This window comes from Calliphora vicina, chromosome 4 (genome assembly GCF_958450345.1).
Source record: "Calliphora vicina chromosome 4, idCalVici1.1, whole genome shotgun sequence".
Lineage (NCBI taxonomy): Eukaryota > Metazoa > Arthropoda > Insecta > Diptera > Calliphoridae > Calliphora > Calliphora vicina.
In genome coordinates, this window is record NC_088783.1 from 111,220,386 (window position 1) to 111,239,042 (window position 18,657).

At 24.2% G+C, this 18,657-nt stretch overlaps 1 protein-coding gene across 2 annotated transcripts in view; it reads left to right on the forward strand.

Annotated features, from left to right (window-relative positions):
• Positions 1–16,747, forward strand: part of LOC135958056 (sodium/potassium/calcium exchanger 4) — a 48,222-nt gene extending 31,475 nt beyond the window's left edge. For both annotated transcript variants that reach the window (XM_065508920.1, XM_065508921.1), the window contains exons 2-8: positions 5,141–5,278; positions 9,910–10,217; positions 12,202–12,433; positions 12,506–12,655; positions 12,865–13,098; positions 13,162–13,263; positions 16,219–16,747. In XM_065508920.1, coding sequence (XP_065364992.1) covers positions 5,141–5,278; positions 9,910–10,217; positions 12,202–12,433; positions 12,506–12,655; positions 12,865–13,098; positions 13,162–13,263; positions 16,219–16,544 — 1,490 coding nt within the window. In that variant the 3' untranslated portion in view covers positions 16,545–16,747. The remainder of the gene's footprint in view (positions 1–5,140; positions 5,279–9,909; positions 10,218–12,201; positions 12,434–12,505; positions 12,656–12,864; positions 13,099–13,161; positions 13,264–16,218) is intronic.
• The last annotated feature ends 1,910 nt before the right edge of the window (positions 16,748–18,657 follow it).

An 18,657-nucleotide genomic window follows, 5' to 3' on the forward strand; every position in this document is an offset into this window, starting at 1 on the left:
AAAGAATTTCTTAATTTACATTTTTAAACTATAACAACCTAAAATTTCTAAAAGTAACCGGTTTTTTAATGAAAGTAACCATAACAAATAATAAGTAAATTCAATAAATTCGCTTAGAAAATTAAATTATATACCACAATTATATATTTTTTAAGAAAATTTTACAATTTCAAAAAAGTAACCGATTATTTTAAACGAGTAACCACTTCTTAAATGCACATTTTTGGTTAAAATTTTTCTTTATAGACATTTTCAAACATTAATAAACTTAAATTTGTCATATTTTTGTTAATATTTTTAGAATTATAAGAAAGTAACCGGTTTTTTAATAAAAGTAACCATAACAAATAATAAGTAAATTCAATAAATTCGCTTAGAAAATCGAATTATATACCACAATTACATATTATTTAGGAAAATTTTAGAATTTAACAAAAGTAACCGGTTATCATTAACGAGTAACCACTCCTGAATTGCTACTTTTTGTTAAAAAATTCTTTAATTGACATGTTTAAACATCAATAATGGAAAAATGTTCATCTTTTTATTAAAATTTTAAGAATTTTACAGAAGTAACCGGTTTTTTTATAAAAGTAACCACAACAAATAATATGTAATTTCAATCAAATTAAAATATATATTACAATTATATATTTTTTAAGAAAATTTTAGAATTTCACAAAAGTAACCGGTTATTTTTATCGAGTAACCACTACTTAATTGCTATATTTTGTTAAAGAATTTCTTAATTTACATTTCTAAACTATAACAACCTTAAATTTCTAAACTTTTTTTTACATTTTAAGAATTATGAAAAAAGTAACCGGTTTTTTAATCAAAGTAACCATACTATAAAATGCGTAATTTCAATATAATCACTTAGAAAATTATATACCACAATTATATATTTTTTAAACAAATTTTAGAATTTCACAAAAGTAACCGGTTATTTTTAACGAGTAATCACTCATTATTTGCTACTTTTTTGTTAAAAAAATCTTTTTTTTGCATTTTAAAACTATAACAACCTTAAATTTGGGAACTTTTAATTAAAATTTTAAGAATTTTACAAAAGTAACCACTTTTTTGTAAAAGTAACCATTAAAAATAATATGAAATTTGAAAGAAATAACTAAGAAAATAAAACTAAATACCACTATTATATATTTTTTAAGAAAATTTTACAATTTCAAGAAAGTAACCGGTTATTTTTAACGAGTAACCACTACTTAATTACTACTTTTTGTTAAAAAATTCTTTATTTTGCATTTTAAAACTATAACAAACTTAAATTTATAAACTTTTTAATAAAATTTTAAGAATTATAAAAAAGTAACCGGTTTTTCATAAAAGTAACCGAGTATTTTAAAAAGTAACCGTTTTAAATTTAGTACAATTTGAGACAAATTTAATCAATAAAGCTGAATTAACATGAAAAATTAGTTTTTTTCTATAATTACAAAAAAGTAACCATTCTTAATACAAAAGTAACCACTCTATATAATGAAGTTTTTGGAAGAAATTTGCTTAGGAAATCAAAATAACCATTAAAACTGAGCTTATTTCGTAAAATCTTTTAAGTATACAAAAGTAACCGGTTGTTTAAAAAAGTAACCATTTTAAATTTAATATAATTTGAAACAAATTTACATAATAAAGATGAATTAACATGTCAAAAATGATTATTTTGTCAAATGCACAAAAGTAACCACTTCATATAATGCAGTTTTCGAAAGAAATTTAGTTTAGTTTTAATTAGTTTCTTATATTAATAAATTATATTCAGTAACTAGTCATGGGTGGTCATGATTACTTTTAGCAAAACTAACCTCCTCCTAATTAATTAAACATTACTGAGAACACCTTTTTGATATGTGTGAACATTTGACGCCAACTATTATTAACCAAATTATGTTAATGCTTATGATAAGTAACCGTTTTTTTTTCATAAAAAAAATCAAAAGCATAATGACGTACGCACAAACAATAATTTATTTGCGTATTAGTTTTGTATTAGCAATAAAACTAATGTATGTATATTAATAAATTAATCATTTCATAGCATTAAATGCTTAGATTACAATTAATTACATTAAAGTGATTTTATATTAAAAATATGAAAGAAATCGTTTGACAATTTTAATTAATGAATCAATAAGGAATTTCCATAAACTAAATAAAGCAACCATGATGTGGTTTTTGATAATGATAAAACTACATTTGCATCATTAGTATGAGTAACCGCAATATTTTTTATTTTATAAAACAGAAATAAACATTTCATAAACTATTCTTATGAAAATTTATTATAAAATTTAAACGAGTAACCGCTTAAATTTGTATGCTATATAATTCTAAGAACTAATTCGTACATTTTTACAGTGTTTTTCCATTATTAAGGGAAAGTAACCATTTTGAAAAGTAATCGTTACATTTTTAAAAACCATATCATTTTGTTTGTAAATGAATGTTATATAGAAATTTCTTATCAAATTAAATTTTTTGGTAATTTTTAAACGAGTAACCGCTTATATTCCTAGGAATTAATGCTTATTTTAATTGGATTTGTTGTTAATATTAGTTGAAATTGCATTTGTAGAAAAAATTATAAATTTTTTACAACATTTTCTAATTTTTAAAGAAAAGTAACCATTTTTGAAATGAATCGTTACTTTTTCAAAATCAATGTAATTTTGTTTGCAGTTAAGAAATATATTTCGAAATGTTATTATTTTGTAATTTTGATAAATTTTTGAACGGGTACCCGCTTGTATTTACTAGAATTATAGCTTATTTTGACTATATTTTTGCATATCTTGGTACATTTTGAGCTTTTTATTTGAAATTGAATGTTTTTTCTTTGATTTTTTAAATATTTAAGAAAAGTAACCACTTTTTAAATTAATCGTTACTTTTTCAAAATCAATGTAATTTTGTTTGTAGTTAAGAAACATATTTAGATATGTCATCATTTTAAAATTTCGAGCATTTTTGAACGGGTACCCGCTTGTATTTACTAGAATTATAGCTTATTTTGACTATATTTTTGCATATTTTGGTACATTTTGAGCTTTTTATTTGAAATTGAATGTTTTTTCTATGATTTTTCAAACATTTAAGAAAAGTAACCATTTTTAAAATGAATCGTTACTTTTTCAAAATCAATGTAATTTTGTTTGTAGTTAAGAAATACATTTAGAAATGTTATCATTCTGAAATTTCGAGCATTTTTTGAACGGGTACCCTTGTATTTACTAGAATTATAGCTTATTTTGACTATATTTTTGCATATTTAGGTATAATTTAAGCTTTTTATTTGAAAATGCGTATTTTTTCTATAATTTTTCAAATATTTAAGAAAAGTAACCATTTTGCAAATTAATCGTTACTTTTCCAAAAATCATTCCATTAAGTTTATTTATCATAAATTAATAAAAATTCTATAACAAAATTAAATTTTGTTAACTTTTTAAACGAGTACCCGCTTGTATTTGCCAGAATTTAAGCATATTTTTAGAAAAACATTGCATATTCTGATTCACTTTAAGGTTTCAATTTGAAAATTAATTAATTGGTAACTTTTTTGGACGTTTGCTCATTATTAAAGAAAAGTAACCATATTTGAAATTAATCGTTACTTTTTACAAATTACCTAATTTTGTTTGTAATTAAGAAATCTATTTAGAAAAGTTATAATTTTGTAATTTTGATAAATTTTTGAACGGGTACCCGCTTGTATTTTCTAGAATTCTAGCTTATTTTGACCAGATTTTTGCATATTTTGGTACAATTTGTGTTTTTAATTTGAAATTGAGTGTTTTTTCTATTATTTTTTAAATATTTAAGAAAAGTAACCATTTTGCAAATTAATCGTTACTTTTTCAAAAACCATTCCATTTACCTTATTTATCATAGAATAATAAAAATTTTATTAAAAAAATAAATTTTGATTACTTTTTAAACGAGTACCCGATAGTATTTCTAAGAAATGAGGAATATATTATCTAAATTTTTGTGAAATATGTTTATAATTTTTATTTGAAATGGAAATTCAAACTTTTTTCTAAGAATTTTTAATAATTAAAAAAAAGTAACCATTTGGAAATGTAATGGTTACTTAACCAAAATCTATGGTGTTTTATAGGGAACTTAGGTATATTTTTTTTTTCAAGTTGATTCCTGTTACTTTTAATAGCGATTGTGTTCTATTAAACAATTGCGTACTTTTAAAAGTAACCACTTGCTAGATAATTATTGTTATTTTTGATATTATCACTTAAATATTTTTAGTCGTATGACTAAAATTATTTTTATTATTTCTTATTAACTGTTATAATTGTATACAACAATTGTAACTTCAAGTTTATTTAATCTTTTCATTATAAAAATCATAAAAAACTCTATAGTTGTGTTTTGAATTTGATATTTATTTTTTCAAATGAAACAATGTGTCAATAATTAATTTTCTAATGAAAGAATTTATAGGACCTTGTTTAACTAAATTTTTTAACAATATCAATTTTCCCTTAAAAAAAAAAAAAAACAAAACAAAAAACTTTAAGATACAAATGTAAACAATAAACAACTTAAACTGAAGTTTATTTATTTGAAAATGACGTTTAATTAAACTGGCTATAGTAATAAAATGACTGTTGTTTTAAAAATGAACAAAACTTTGAGAAATGATAAATATTTTTAATAAATTTTCATTTTAATTGTTAAATTTAAACAGTAATAAATAAGTGTTTGGGAAATAAATGATAAATGAGAAGCTATAAACGACTGTGATAGGCCCTACTGTCTCTAAATGAATGACAATAAACAGTTTACTGTAGGGGGCCTTTACATTTTATTTAATCGATTGTTATTTAATTTGTTTATTCATTTAAGTATTTTACTTTCTAAGGGTCTAGCAATTAATTAATTTAATTTAATCAATCATGTTTCTATATAAAAAATATCAATATTTTTGATAAATGTTTTATTCGTGCTTTAGGTGCTGCAAAAAAGCACTTTAGGTGGTGATTTTTTTAAGTGTAGGGATTTTGTTTTTCATTTATATTCACAGAATTATGGCACATGTCTAGTTAATGCATGTTATTAATTAATTGTTTTCCCTTGTTCCCCCATGTATTTTCAGAAGAAAATGTTACGAGTAATTTTCGCAGCTTATTAGAAAATTTCGATGATTTTTTGCTGTTAAGGGGAGTGCCACGCGAATCGTGTCCCAATGAAACAGAAGATTCGCCGCTCGATGAATTTCCAGAGTATTTCACATGTAAGTAAAACCTAAAATTAAAAAAATAATTAAATTGTTCATAAGTTAAAAAAAAAATTGTATTAAAAACTAAGAAATCAGATGCTTTTGTCTTTGAAATATGGATACTATTCACAAGATATTTAAAAATTTGGAAATAATTTTAAATTTTGAAGCAATTTTAAACGAGTAACCGCTGTAATTTCATACAATAAAGCGTAATTTGGCTCAAATTTTTATACAGCAATTATGGAATTTAAATTCTATTAACGAATTCAGCTATTTTTCCTGGAATTTCTTGCAAATAAAGAAAAGTAACCATTTTGTAAACTAATCGTTACTTTTTAAAAATTATGCTAAACTGCTTAAAATTTCCAATAAATCCTTAATCTTTCAAGAGTTTTTAATTTTTCGCAAATTTTAAGCGAGTAACCACTTCGAAATACCACAATAAAGCCTTATTTTGACCCAATTTTTCAGGAATTTGTATTGAAAATAAAATCTAATTATGAATTCAGCATTTTTTTCAAGATTTTACTGCAAATAAAGAAAAGTAACCATTTTGAAAACTAATCGTTACTTTTGAAAAATTATGCTATTCTGTTTAGAATTTCGTACGCAATCATAATTTCTTGAAATTTTTTAATTTTTCTCAAATTTTAAGCGAGTAACCACTTTGAAATTCCACAATAAAGCCTTATTTTGACAAAATTTTTCAGGAATTTGTATTGAAATAAAAATTTAATAATGAATTTAGCTATTTTTTCCAGATTTTATTGCAAATAAAGAAAAGTAACCATTTTGAAAACTAATCGTTACTTTTGAAAAATTATGTTATTCTGTTTAGAATTTCCTAAGCAGTCATAATTTCTTGAAAATTTTTAATTTTTCTCAAATTTTAAACGAGTAACCACTTTGAAATTCCACAATAAAGCCTTATTTTGACCCAATTTTTCAGGAACTTGTATTGAAATTGAAATCTAATTATGAATTTAGCTATTTTTCGCAGATTTTATTGCAAATAAAGAAAAGTAACCATTTTGAAAACTAATCGTTACTTTTGAAAAATTATGCTATTCAGTTTAGAATTTCGCAAGCAATCATAATTTTTTGAATATATTTAATTTTTCTCAAATTTTAAGCGAGTAACCACTTTAAAATTCCACAATAAAGCCTTATTTTGGCCCAATTTTTCAGGAATTTGTATTGAAATTAAAATCTAATTATGAATTTAGCACTTTTTACCAGATTTTATTGCAAATAAAGAAAAGTAACCATTTTGAAAACTAATCGTTACTTTTGAAAAATTATGCTTTTCTATTTAAAACTATCTAAAAATTCAAAATTTCTCGAAAATTTTGAGTTTTGTTAAAATTTTAAACGAGTAACCACTTTAAAATTCCACAATAAAGCCTTATTTTGACCAAATTTTTCAGGAATTTGTATTGAAATAAAAATTTAATTATGAATTTAGCTATTTTTCCCAGATTTTATTGCAAATAAAGAAAAGTAACCATTTTGTAAACTAATCGTTACTTTTGAAAAATTATGCTATTCTGTTTAGAATTTCATAAACAATCATAATTTTTTGAAAATATTTAATTTTTCTCAAATTTTAAGCGAGTAACCACTTTGAAATTCCACCCAATTTTTCAGGAATTTGTATTGAAATTAAAATCTAATTATGAATTTAGCTCTTTTTCCCAGATTTTATTGCAAATAAAGAAAAGTAACCATTTTGAAAACTAATCGTTACTTTTGAAAAATTATGCCATTCTATTAAGAATTTCGTAAGCAATGACAATTTCTTGAAATTTTTTAATTTTTCTCAAATTTTAAGCGAGTAACCACTTTGAAATTCCACAATAAAGCCTTATTTTGACCAAATTTTTCAGGAATTTGTATTGAAATAAAAAAAAGTACCATTTTGAAAACTAAACAAATATGCTATTCGTTATAAAAATATCATGTTTATAATTGTAAATTCATAAATAAAAAAACATTTAGCAACACATGCTAGTTTTTCCAAGACTTCAAGCGAGTAATCACTTGGCAATAAAATTTCAAGTTGAAGGCTATAAAATAAATTTTATTTCACAAGCAAATATTTACTATAATTTATATTAATTATAAATTATTTAACATTATATTGATAAAGTATGGCCATACTAGCAACAAGTCCATTATTTACACGAGTATAAATAAGTGAATTTAATTAAATTTGAAGAATAACTCAAAATTTAACATTATTGCTTAACAAGGTTTTTCAATTAAACAATATTTTAAAAGTTAATAAATTTGTTTACGGCCATTTTTACGACTTAAAATCCATGAAAAGTTTTACTTATTTATTATTAATAAAACATATAAGTAACTACTCAATATTTTAACAAAATCCATTAAAAATTCAAAAGAAAAATATTGAGTAGTAGAAATTTGTTTTGATAAAACAATTTGGAAACTATTAATTAATTAATTAGAATTACTAAACATAAACTTTTCTTTGTTATTTTGTAGAAATTTAACTATTTTAAGGGAGTAATTGCTTATAATTTTATTAAGTAATCTGTATTTTGAACAATTATCATAACGATTTGCTTCAAATAGTGTTTAGTATGAAATTTTTTAGTAAACTTCAAAATTGGCCAAAAGTAACCACTTTATGAATTAATCGTTACATATGTATAACCTGTCTAAATTAACTCTTATTTACATTTCATAAACAAATTTCAAGAAATTATGAATTTTTATGCGAGTAACCATTAAAATTAGCTTTAAGTAATCGGTATTTCAGTAAAAAATTATTTTGAAAATACATTTTATTTATTTATAAATCGATTACCTCAGAAATTTTTCACATAAAATCAAAATTAGCTAAAAGTAACCACTTTGTTAATTATTCGTTACATATGTAGAAATGCTGTAAATTAACTTTTATTTATATTACTTAAACTTTTTTTAAGAAATTATAAAATTTGAAGCGAGTAACCGCTTGCATTTCATAAAGTAACCAATATTGTTGATAATTTTTCTTTGCCAAAATTGTTATAAATTTATGGGAAATGTAATTTTAAAGAAAATTTCCTCTTATACTCAATAACAGCCAAAAGTAACCACTTTGAAGATGACTCGTTACATACATAGAATTGCTTTAAATTAACTCTATATTACATTACATGCATTCATTTCAAGAAATTAACAATTTTTAGACGAGTAACCGTTTAAATTTGTACTTGGTAATCGGTATTTGAAATAAAATTTATAGCGAACTTACTTAAAAAATATTAAGAAAACTATTTTCTATGAAATTTTTCACTGAACATCAAATTTAACGAAAAGTAACCACTTTGAAGATTACTCGTTACTTACATCAAATTGTTTTAAATTAACTCTATATTACATTACATGCATTCATTTCAAGAAATTATAAAATTTTAGACGAGTAACCGTTTGTTTTTGTTATTAGTAATCGGTATTTGAAATAAAATTTATAATGAATTGACTTTAAAAAATTTAAGAAAGCTATTGCTTATGAAATTTTTTACTTAAAGACAAAATTAAGCAAAAGTAACCACTTTGAAAAATACTCGTTACTTATGTAAAATATCTTTAAATTTAGTGCAAATTATATTACATATGTCAATTTCTTGAAATTATAAAATTTTAGACGAGTAACCGTTAACATTTGTGCTTAGTAATCGGTATTTGGACTAAAATTTATAATGAATTGACTTTAAAAAATTTAAGAAAGCTATTGCTTATGAAATTTTTTACTTAAAGACAAAATTAAGCAAAAGTAACCACTTTGAAAATTATTCGTTACTTATATGAAATTGCTTTAAATCTAGTGCAAATTACATTACATGGGTTAATTTCTAGAAATTATAAAATTTTAGACGAGTAACCGTTTGTTTTTGTTATTAGTAATAGGTATTTGAACTAAAACATATAACGGTAATACTTAAAAAAATTTAAGAAAACTAAGTAACCACTTTGAAAATAACTCGTTCCTTAGGTAAAATTACTTAAAATTTTAAACAAAAGTTTAAACAATATTTTACTTAAATTGAAAATTTATCAAAAGTAACCATTTTCAAAAAGCAAAACTGTACAATTAAAGACTTCCTGTCTATAAAGTATTGACTTTAATAATCTTAACTATTTAAAAAATATGAACTTTGAATTTATCACCAGCAATGATCTCTTGATATTTTAACAAATAATCACCATGAACTTGAATTTTCTTTGTGTTTTACCCGTATAATCTATGAGCACTTTTAAATTAAACGTGACTGATTTGAAGACACTCAAATGTAAGTTTTTGTTTATCCCTAAAGCCGCCATGTTGTTCTGCCATTGTTCATAATGTAAAAATGGCAATTTCAATATGTATAAATAAATAATCATCCGATGATAACATATCTCCCCGTGTGGTTAACTTGGAGTCAACCGAAGTCAAGTGCTTCCGCGCTTTCTATATAATTTTTATTTTTTTTTTTATTTTCAATATAAAAACCTGTCAATATTTAAGATTTTAGATAAGATTTTGTGCAGTTCTATTATAAATAATTGTTTTAATAATTTACGTATGTTTTCTATTAAATTTGTTATTTATCAATTGATAATAATTTTAATTTCTTTTCAATTTCCAGTGGATCAATTACGCCAGGGTTGGGTTGTTTTGCACGTCTTTGCTGCCGTCTACTTTTTCATACTATTGGCCATTATTTGCAACGATTACTTTTTACCTACCGTCGAGTGTATTTGTGAGGATTTGAATTTATCCAAAGATGTGGCGGCTGCCACATTTATGGCCACCGCCACTTCTATGCCCGAGTTTTTTACGAATACCATTAGTACCTTGATAACACACTCGGATATGGGTTTGGGCACGATTATTGGTTCGCTGATGTTCAATACATTGGGTGTGGCGAGTTTAGCGGCCATTGCTATAGATAAGGTGAGTTGAAGTCTAAAAAATATAAAGTAACCGTTTAAAATTTCACACCCAAAATCGTAATTCTTAATACAGTTTCTCTAAAAAACAAAACTGCTTAAATGTAACCACTTTACAATTAGTCGTTACTTGACTAAAACTTGTCTAAATCAATTTTAAATTGCATTGCTTAGGAAGTTTTCCCAAAATTATTAAATTTAAGGCGAGTAACCGCTTAAAAATCGGTTAAGTAACCGTTATTCGATTAAAAAATTTATCTACATTTCTCTAAAAATTTATAAGAAACTGATTGGTTATACAATTTTTCACTTAAAATCAAAATTAGAAAAAAGTAACCACTTTGAAAATTATTCGTTACTTGTCACAAACGTCTTTAAATTTATTTTAAATTACATTACTTAAGAAGTTTTTTCAAAATTATAAAATTTAAGGCGAGTAACCGCTTAAAATTTGACTAAGTAATCGTTATTCGATTAAAAAAAATATTGCAGTTGCAATAAAAATGTATAATTAATTTATTGGTTATAAAATATTTCACTTAAAATAAGTATTGCAAAAAAGTAACCACTTTGAAAATTATTCGTTACTTATCCCAAATGTCTTTAAATTTGCTTTATATTACATTACTTAAGAAGTTTTCTCAAAATTATAAAACTTAAGGCGAGTAACCGCTTAAAATTCGTCTAAGTAATCGTTATTCGATTAGAAAAATTATTGCAATTGCAATAAAAATGTATAATTAATTTATTGGTTATAAAATATTTCACTTAAAATCAGTATTGCAAAAAAGTAACCACTTTGAAAATTATTCGTTACTTGTCCCAAATGTCTTTAAATTGGTTTTATATTACATTACTTAAGAAGTTTTCTCAAAATTATTAAATTTTAGGCGAGTAACCGCTTAAAATTCGTCTAAGTAATCGTTATTCGATTAAAAAATTATTGCAATTGCAATAAAAATGTATAATTAACTTATTGGTTATAAAATATTTCACTTAAAATCAGTATTGCAAAAAAGTAACCACTTTGAAAATAATTTTTTATAATGCCAAACGTCATTAAATTTATTTTATATTGCATTACTTAAGAAGTTTTCTCAAAAATTATAAAATTTAAGGCGAGTAACCGCTTAAAATTCGACTAAGTAATCGTTATTCGATTAGAAAAATTATTGCAATTGCAATAAAAATGTATAATTAATTTATTGGTTATAAAATATTTCACTTAAAATCAGTATTGCAAAAAAGTAACCACTTTGAAAATTATTCGTTACTTAACCCAAATGTCTTTAAATTTATTTTAAATTGCATTACTAAAGAAGTTTTCTCAAAATTATTAAATTTTAGGCGAGTAACCGCTTAAAATTCGTCTAAGTAATCGTTATTCGATTAGAAAAATTATTGCAATTGCAATAAAAATGTATAATTAATTTATTGGTTATAAAATATTTCACTTAAAATCAGTATTGCAAAAAAGTAACCACTTTGAAAATTATTCGTTACTTATCCCAAACGTCTTTAAATTTATTTTAAATTGCATTACTAAAGAAGTTTTCTCAATATTATTAAATTTTAGGCGAGTAACCGCTTAAAATTCGACTAAGTAATCGTTATTCGATTAAAAAAATTATTGGAATTGCAATAAAAAAGCATAAGAAATTTATTTGTTATAAAGTTTTCCAGTTCAAATCAAAATTTGGAAAAAGTAACCACTTTGAAAATCATTCGTTACTTGGTCTAAAATCCATTAAATCCATTTTAAACTATACTACTAATGAAGTTTTCTCAAAATTAGAAAATTTAAGACGGGTAACCTCTTAAAATAATGCTAAGTAATCGTTATTCGACTATAAAATTTTTTATAGATTTCCATGAAATTGCATAAGAAACTCATTAGTTATACAATTTTTCACTTTAAATTTATTTTAACAAAAAGTTTTTCTATTGCCATATAAATGATTTTTATAATTTTTTGTTTTCTTTTTCAGCCCGTCCAACTGGATTGGTGGCCTATTGCCCGCGATTGCTTTATATATGGTTTCAACACCATCATTCTAATCATTTTGGCTTGGGGTGGTGAAATAACATTTACCGAATCCTGTGTCATGATGGGTTTCCTACTCATTTATTATTTGGTTACTTTTAACAATAATAAATTTATGCCCGCCATCAGAGTCTTTGTGGAGGATAAATTGGGTTGCTGCTTTTCGACCAGATACGGTAAATTTTCCGTCTTCTTATAAAGCTTTGGTAGACATTTACTAAAACATTTTTATCGTTTTTAAAAAATAGATCTTACCGAACCACCAGAGAACAGTGCTAAAGGTAAATTGCCAATTACTAAAAAGGATCCCTTGACCGGAAATGGTTTGTTTGTTATTAATCTGCCCGAAAATACCAATTCAATGTCATCGAGGGTGAATTTGACTCACTCAAAAAGCTGTAAGTTAGAATTTGTTAAAAAGAAAACTTTGATTTAGAACAGCTTTTAATTGAATGTAAATGCAAAAAAGCTTTAGTAACTAAGCTGTTGAAAAATAAGCTTTGAAAGTTCGTTTTAATTAAAAGCTTTTTTATTGATGAGAGTTTTTAAGCTTTTTTAATTTTTGTTCTACTTTAACTTAATTTAAATCTGTTCTGCTAACTTTTAGGGGATGGCGAAGAGCAAACCATGGAAATACCTACAAGTGTCTACGCCATACCTCACGGTGAATCTATGTTTATGAAATTTTGGTGGTGCTATACATTCCCCCTCAAGTTTATCTTGACAATGATCATACCCCATCCTGCCAAACATCGTAAATTGTATCCTTTATCCTTTATAATGTGTATTATTGCTATTGGTGTCAATGCCTATCTGATCGTCTGGATGTTAACTTCATTTGGTAAGTAAAAGCTTTAAGCTTAAACTTTTTGCAGCATTTAAGACATTTGTTTTTTTCTTAAAGGTGTCGCCATTAATGTGCCCACAATTATTATGGGTCTAACGTTTTTGGCTGCCGGCTCCACTATGCCCGAGGCTGTGTCAAGTGTGATTTCGTTGAGGAATGGTAAGTAAAAGTGGAGAAAAGCTTCAAAAAACTTAAAAGTAACCATAATATTTTAATATTTAAAACGAGTAACCGCTTAAAACTCAGCTAATGGATCGGTATTAGACCAAAAAAATTATCTTGATTTTCATAGAAACTCATGAGCATTCCATTAATAAGATAATTTTGTACATAAAATCGAAATAGCCGAAAAGTAACCACATTGAAAATTACTCGTTACTTCGCCTAAATTTATTAAAACCCACATAGAATTAGTTGCATTTCTTAAACATTAAAGAAATTAAATTTGTTTACTACGAATTTTGTTATTTCAAACGGGTAACCGCTTAAATTTCTGCTAAGTAACCATTATTTGACAAAACAAATTATAATGATTTTAATAGAAATTCATTAGAAATCCTTTAATATAAAAATTAGTTACAAAAAATCAATATTACAGAAAAGTAACCATTTTTAAATTACTCGTTACTTTTCACAAATGTCTTAAAATTTATTTAGAATAACATAAAATTAAAAGTTTTTTAAAAATTTTCAAATTTGGAGCGAGTAACCACTTAAATTTGGTTTAAGTAATCGTTATTTTAATAAAATAAATATGGTATTTTCAATAGAAATTCATAAGGTATCCATTAATTACAAAATATTTGACCTAATTTTAGTTTTGCAAAAAAGTAACCATTTTGAAAATTACTCGTTACCTCTCCTAAACATCTTAGAATTTATTTACAATTGCTAAGCATAAGCAAATTTCTAAAAATTTTAAGATTTTAAGCGAGTAACCGTTTAAACTGGGGTTAAGTAATCGTTATTTCAACAAAAAACTTATGGTAATTTCCATAGATATTCAAAAGAAATCCAATTGTTGTACCATTTTTGACCTAAATTCTGATTTACCTAAAAGTAACCATTTTGAAAATTACTCGTTACTTACCCCAAACGTCTTAGAAGTTATATAATAATGGAAACCATAAGCACTTTTGTAAAAATTTTGATATTTTAAGCGAGTAGCCGTTTAAATTTTGTTTAAGTAATCGGTTTTTCACCCAAAAACTTATGGTAATTTCCATAGAAATTTAAAAGAAATCCATTAATTATAAAATATTGGACCTAAATTCAGATTTAACAAAAAGTAACCATTTTGAAAATTACTCGTTACTTAACCCAAACTCCTTAGAATTTATTTACAATTGTAAAACAAAAGCAAATTTCTAAAAATTTCAAGATTTTAAGCGAGTAACCGTTTAAATTTTGTTTAAGTAATCGGGTTTTCACCCAAAAACTTATGGTAATTTCCATAGAAATTGAAAAGAAATCCATTAGTTATAAAATATTTGATATAAATTCAGATTTACCTAAAAGTAACCATTTTGAAAATTACTCGTTACTTCACCCAAACTCCTTAGAATTTATTTACAATTGTAAAACAAAAGCAAATTTCAAAAAATTTCAACATTTTAAGCGAGTAACCGTTTAAATTTTATATAAGTAATCGGTTTTTCACCCAAAAACTTATGGTAATTTCCATAGAACTTCAAAAGAAATCTATTAGTTATAAAATTTTTGATCTAAATTCAGATTTACCAAAAAGTAACCATTTTGAAAATTACTCGTTACTTCCCCTAAATATCTTAGAATTTATTTACAATTGTAAAACAAAAGCAAATTTCTAAAAATTTCAAGATTTTAAGCGAGTAACCGCTTAAACTGGGATTAAGTAATCGTTATTTCAACAAAAAACGTATGGTAATTTCCATAGAAATTTAAAAGAAATCCATTAGTTATAAAATTTTTGATCTAAATTCAGATTTACCAAAAAGTAACCATTTTAAAAATTACTCGTTACTTAGCCCAAACGTCTTAGAATTTATTTGTAATTATATAACATTAATAGTTTTCTAAAAATTTTGAGATTTTAAGCGAGTAACCGTTTAAATTTTGTTTAAGTAATCGGTTTTTCATACAAAAACTTATGATAATTTCCATAGAAATTCAAAAGAAATCCATTAGTTATAAAATATTTGATCTAAAATCAGAATTACCAAAAAGTAACCATTTTGAAAATTACTCGTTACTTACCCCAAACGTCTTAGAATTTATTTGTAATTATATAACATTAATAGTTTTCTAAAAATTTTGAGATTTTAAGCGAGTAACCGCTTAAATTTCGTTTAAGTAATCGTTATTTCACCAAGCAAATTATGGTGATTTCATTAAAAAATCAAAAGAAATCCATTAATTATAAAATATTGGACCTAAATTCAGTTTTACCAAAAAGTAACCATTTTGAAAATTACTCGTTACTTACCCCAAACATCTTAGAATTTATTTACAATTGTAAAACAAAAGCAAATTTCTAAAAATTTCAAGATTTTAAGCGAGTAACCGTTTAAATTTTGTTTAAGTAATCGGTTTTTCACCCAAAAACTTATGGTAATTTCCATAGAACTTCAAAAGAAATCCATTAGTTATAAAATTTTTGATCTAAAATCAGAATTACCAAAAAGTAACCATTTTCAAAATTACTCGTTACTTCACCCAAACTCCTTAGAATTTATTTGTAATTATATAACATTAATAGTTTCGTAAAAATTTTGAGATTTTAAGCGAGTAACCGCTTAAATTTCATTTAAGTAATCATTATTACACCAAACAATTTATGAAGATTTCTTTAAAAAATCAAAAGAAATCCATTAATTATAAAATATTGGACCTAAATTCAGATTTACCAAAAAGTAACCATTTTGAAAATTACTCGTTACTTACCCCAAACATCTTAGAATTTATTTACAATTGTAAAACAAAAGCAAATTTCTAAAAATTTCAAGATTTTAAGCGAGTAACCGTTCAAATTATGTTTAAGTAATCATTATTTTACAAAAAAAAATTTAAAAAATCTTTTGAAAAAAATCAATATTTCACATTAGTATTATATTTTTAATTTTCTTTATCTTCCAGGTGAAAGTGGTATTGGTGTCTCCAACTCCTTGGGTGCCAATTCCTTGGCCATTTTGCTATCCTTGGGTGTGCCATGGTTTATCAAGAATTGCATGAACTATGGCATGACTGATGGCTCCAACAAAATCAAAATTGCCGCTCAAGGCATTGAATACAGTATTTTAATACTCATGCTGTGTACCATAACTCTCTTCATAGGCCTCAGCTTGAGTGGTTATCGTCTCACCAAGAGAGTGGGTCTTCTGCTCTTCATCGTCTATGTTGTCTTTATCGTTTTACAAATTCTAATCGAAATGAATGTATTCTTCCCCAAACAATGTAGTTAAATTCAAACTAATTCTAGTATTTAAATAATTTAGAAATTATTTAATTAAAAACAAACAAATACTTATAAATTAAGACTGTTTAGTTATAAAGAGAAAACAAGATTTTAAATCTTTTTTAAAAAAACCTCCACAAAACAACACGAAACGAAAAGAAGCTTTTTCTTAAGAACATTTTTTTGAAAACCAAATATAACGTCTTTTTTTTAACAAAAAAACGCAAATTAATGTACAATTTTAGTTAGTAATTTATTAGTTTATACAGACTATAATTTATTTTAATTTAAAGAAGGAAAAAAAAACTAATGTCTACCAAAACCTTAGCCTTTAAAGTTTAAACAAATGTTTAAGTTGTTTTAAATTTATTTTAATTTTTCCATTGAATTCATAACTATACTCAAGTTTGAGTTTTGTATGTGAATCATGCTTACATTTCTTGTAAATTATTCTTATTTTTTTATTTTTGTATACGCTTGTAATTTTAAATTTTGATTAAATTTTTGTGTTAGTCTAAGAATTTATTGTTATTTAGTATTAAGACAGACAAATAAAACAAACGATTTTTAAAAAACCGAAAAAAATATTAAAAAATAAAAAAAACTATTGCATTGTTGTTATTTATTAAAAGTTTATTAGAAGTGATTGACCGCAAAATGTTGAAGGTCAATTTCAAAGCCGGTTGAGTACTTACAGACAAAGAAACATAGATAAACTAAAGAAAAAAATTGGAAATTTATTAAATTTACACAAGTAACCGTTTTTAAAAATAACCTAAACCATAAATATTTAACTACAAAACCTCTTAAATCTGCTTTAAACCTCATAAAAATAAGAATTTTGTAAATTTTTCTCATAAAAACCTAAAAATACCAAAAGTAACCACTTTGAAAATCACTCGTTACTTATGCAAATATTTCCAAATCAAGTTTTAAAAGCATTGCTGACATAATTTTTTAGAAATTATAAAATTTTAAACGAGTAACCGTTTGAATTTAACTTAAGTAATCACTTTTTCCACTAGAATTTGTTGCTAAAATACATAAGAAATTAAAAAAAACTAAAAATACATAAAATTTTCAGCAAAATCCCAAAAATCACAAAAAGTAACCACTTCAAAAATTACTCGTTACTTAGGCCAAACGTTTCTAAATTAACTCCTAACCTTACTCAACATACATTTTTAAAGAAATTATAAAATTTTAAACGAGTAACCGTTTGAATTCAACTTAAGTAATCACTTTTTCCACTAAAAATCTTTACAGAAGTACTTGAAAATTTACAACAAACTGTTTTTGAACAAAATTTTTTAGCAAAACTTGAAATTAACAAAAAGTAACCACTTTGATAATAACTCGTTACTTCTACTAAATGTGTTTTTAATTTATTTAGGACCACTCTAACACAATTATTTACCAATAATAATGCATTTTTTAACGAGTAACCGCTTAAAAATCAGCTAAGTATCCGGTTTTTCATCCAAGACTAAAGGAAGCGTTTATCATAAAATTAAGAGAAATACATTGCACAAAACATTTTTTATCTGCAATCAAAACTGCAGAAAAGTAACCACTTAAAAATTTTTCCCATTTTTAGCTTAAACATGGTAAAATTTCATTAAAATTAAATAAATGTGACTTTAATATACACATTTTAAATTTAAAACGAGTAACCACTTATATTTCTGCTAAGAAATCATTAATTTCTTGAACAAATGGTCATGATATTTATAGAAATCCATAATAATTTGATGAATTATAAAATTTGTTTCCAAAAACTGGAATTTCTGAAAAGTAACCACTTTAAAAACTACTCGCTACCCATGTGAATTGTTAATAATTGGACACTAAATATTTTTACATAAAAGAATTTTAAAAAATTACCATGTTTGGAACGAGTAACCGTTCAAAATATTAGCAAGTAACCACTTTTTCAGCAAATTTATTTTGCAGAAAATCTTGAAATCTGCTAATAAATACGATTTATACAAAATTTCTGACAATAACTCAAAATAGCCAAAAAGTAACCACTTTGAAAGTTACTCGTTACTTAGCTTGAAAGTTTTTAAATTGCTTAGAGATTATACAACCAACACGGTTTTTATGGAATTATCAAATTT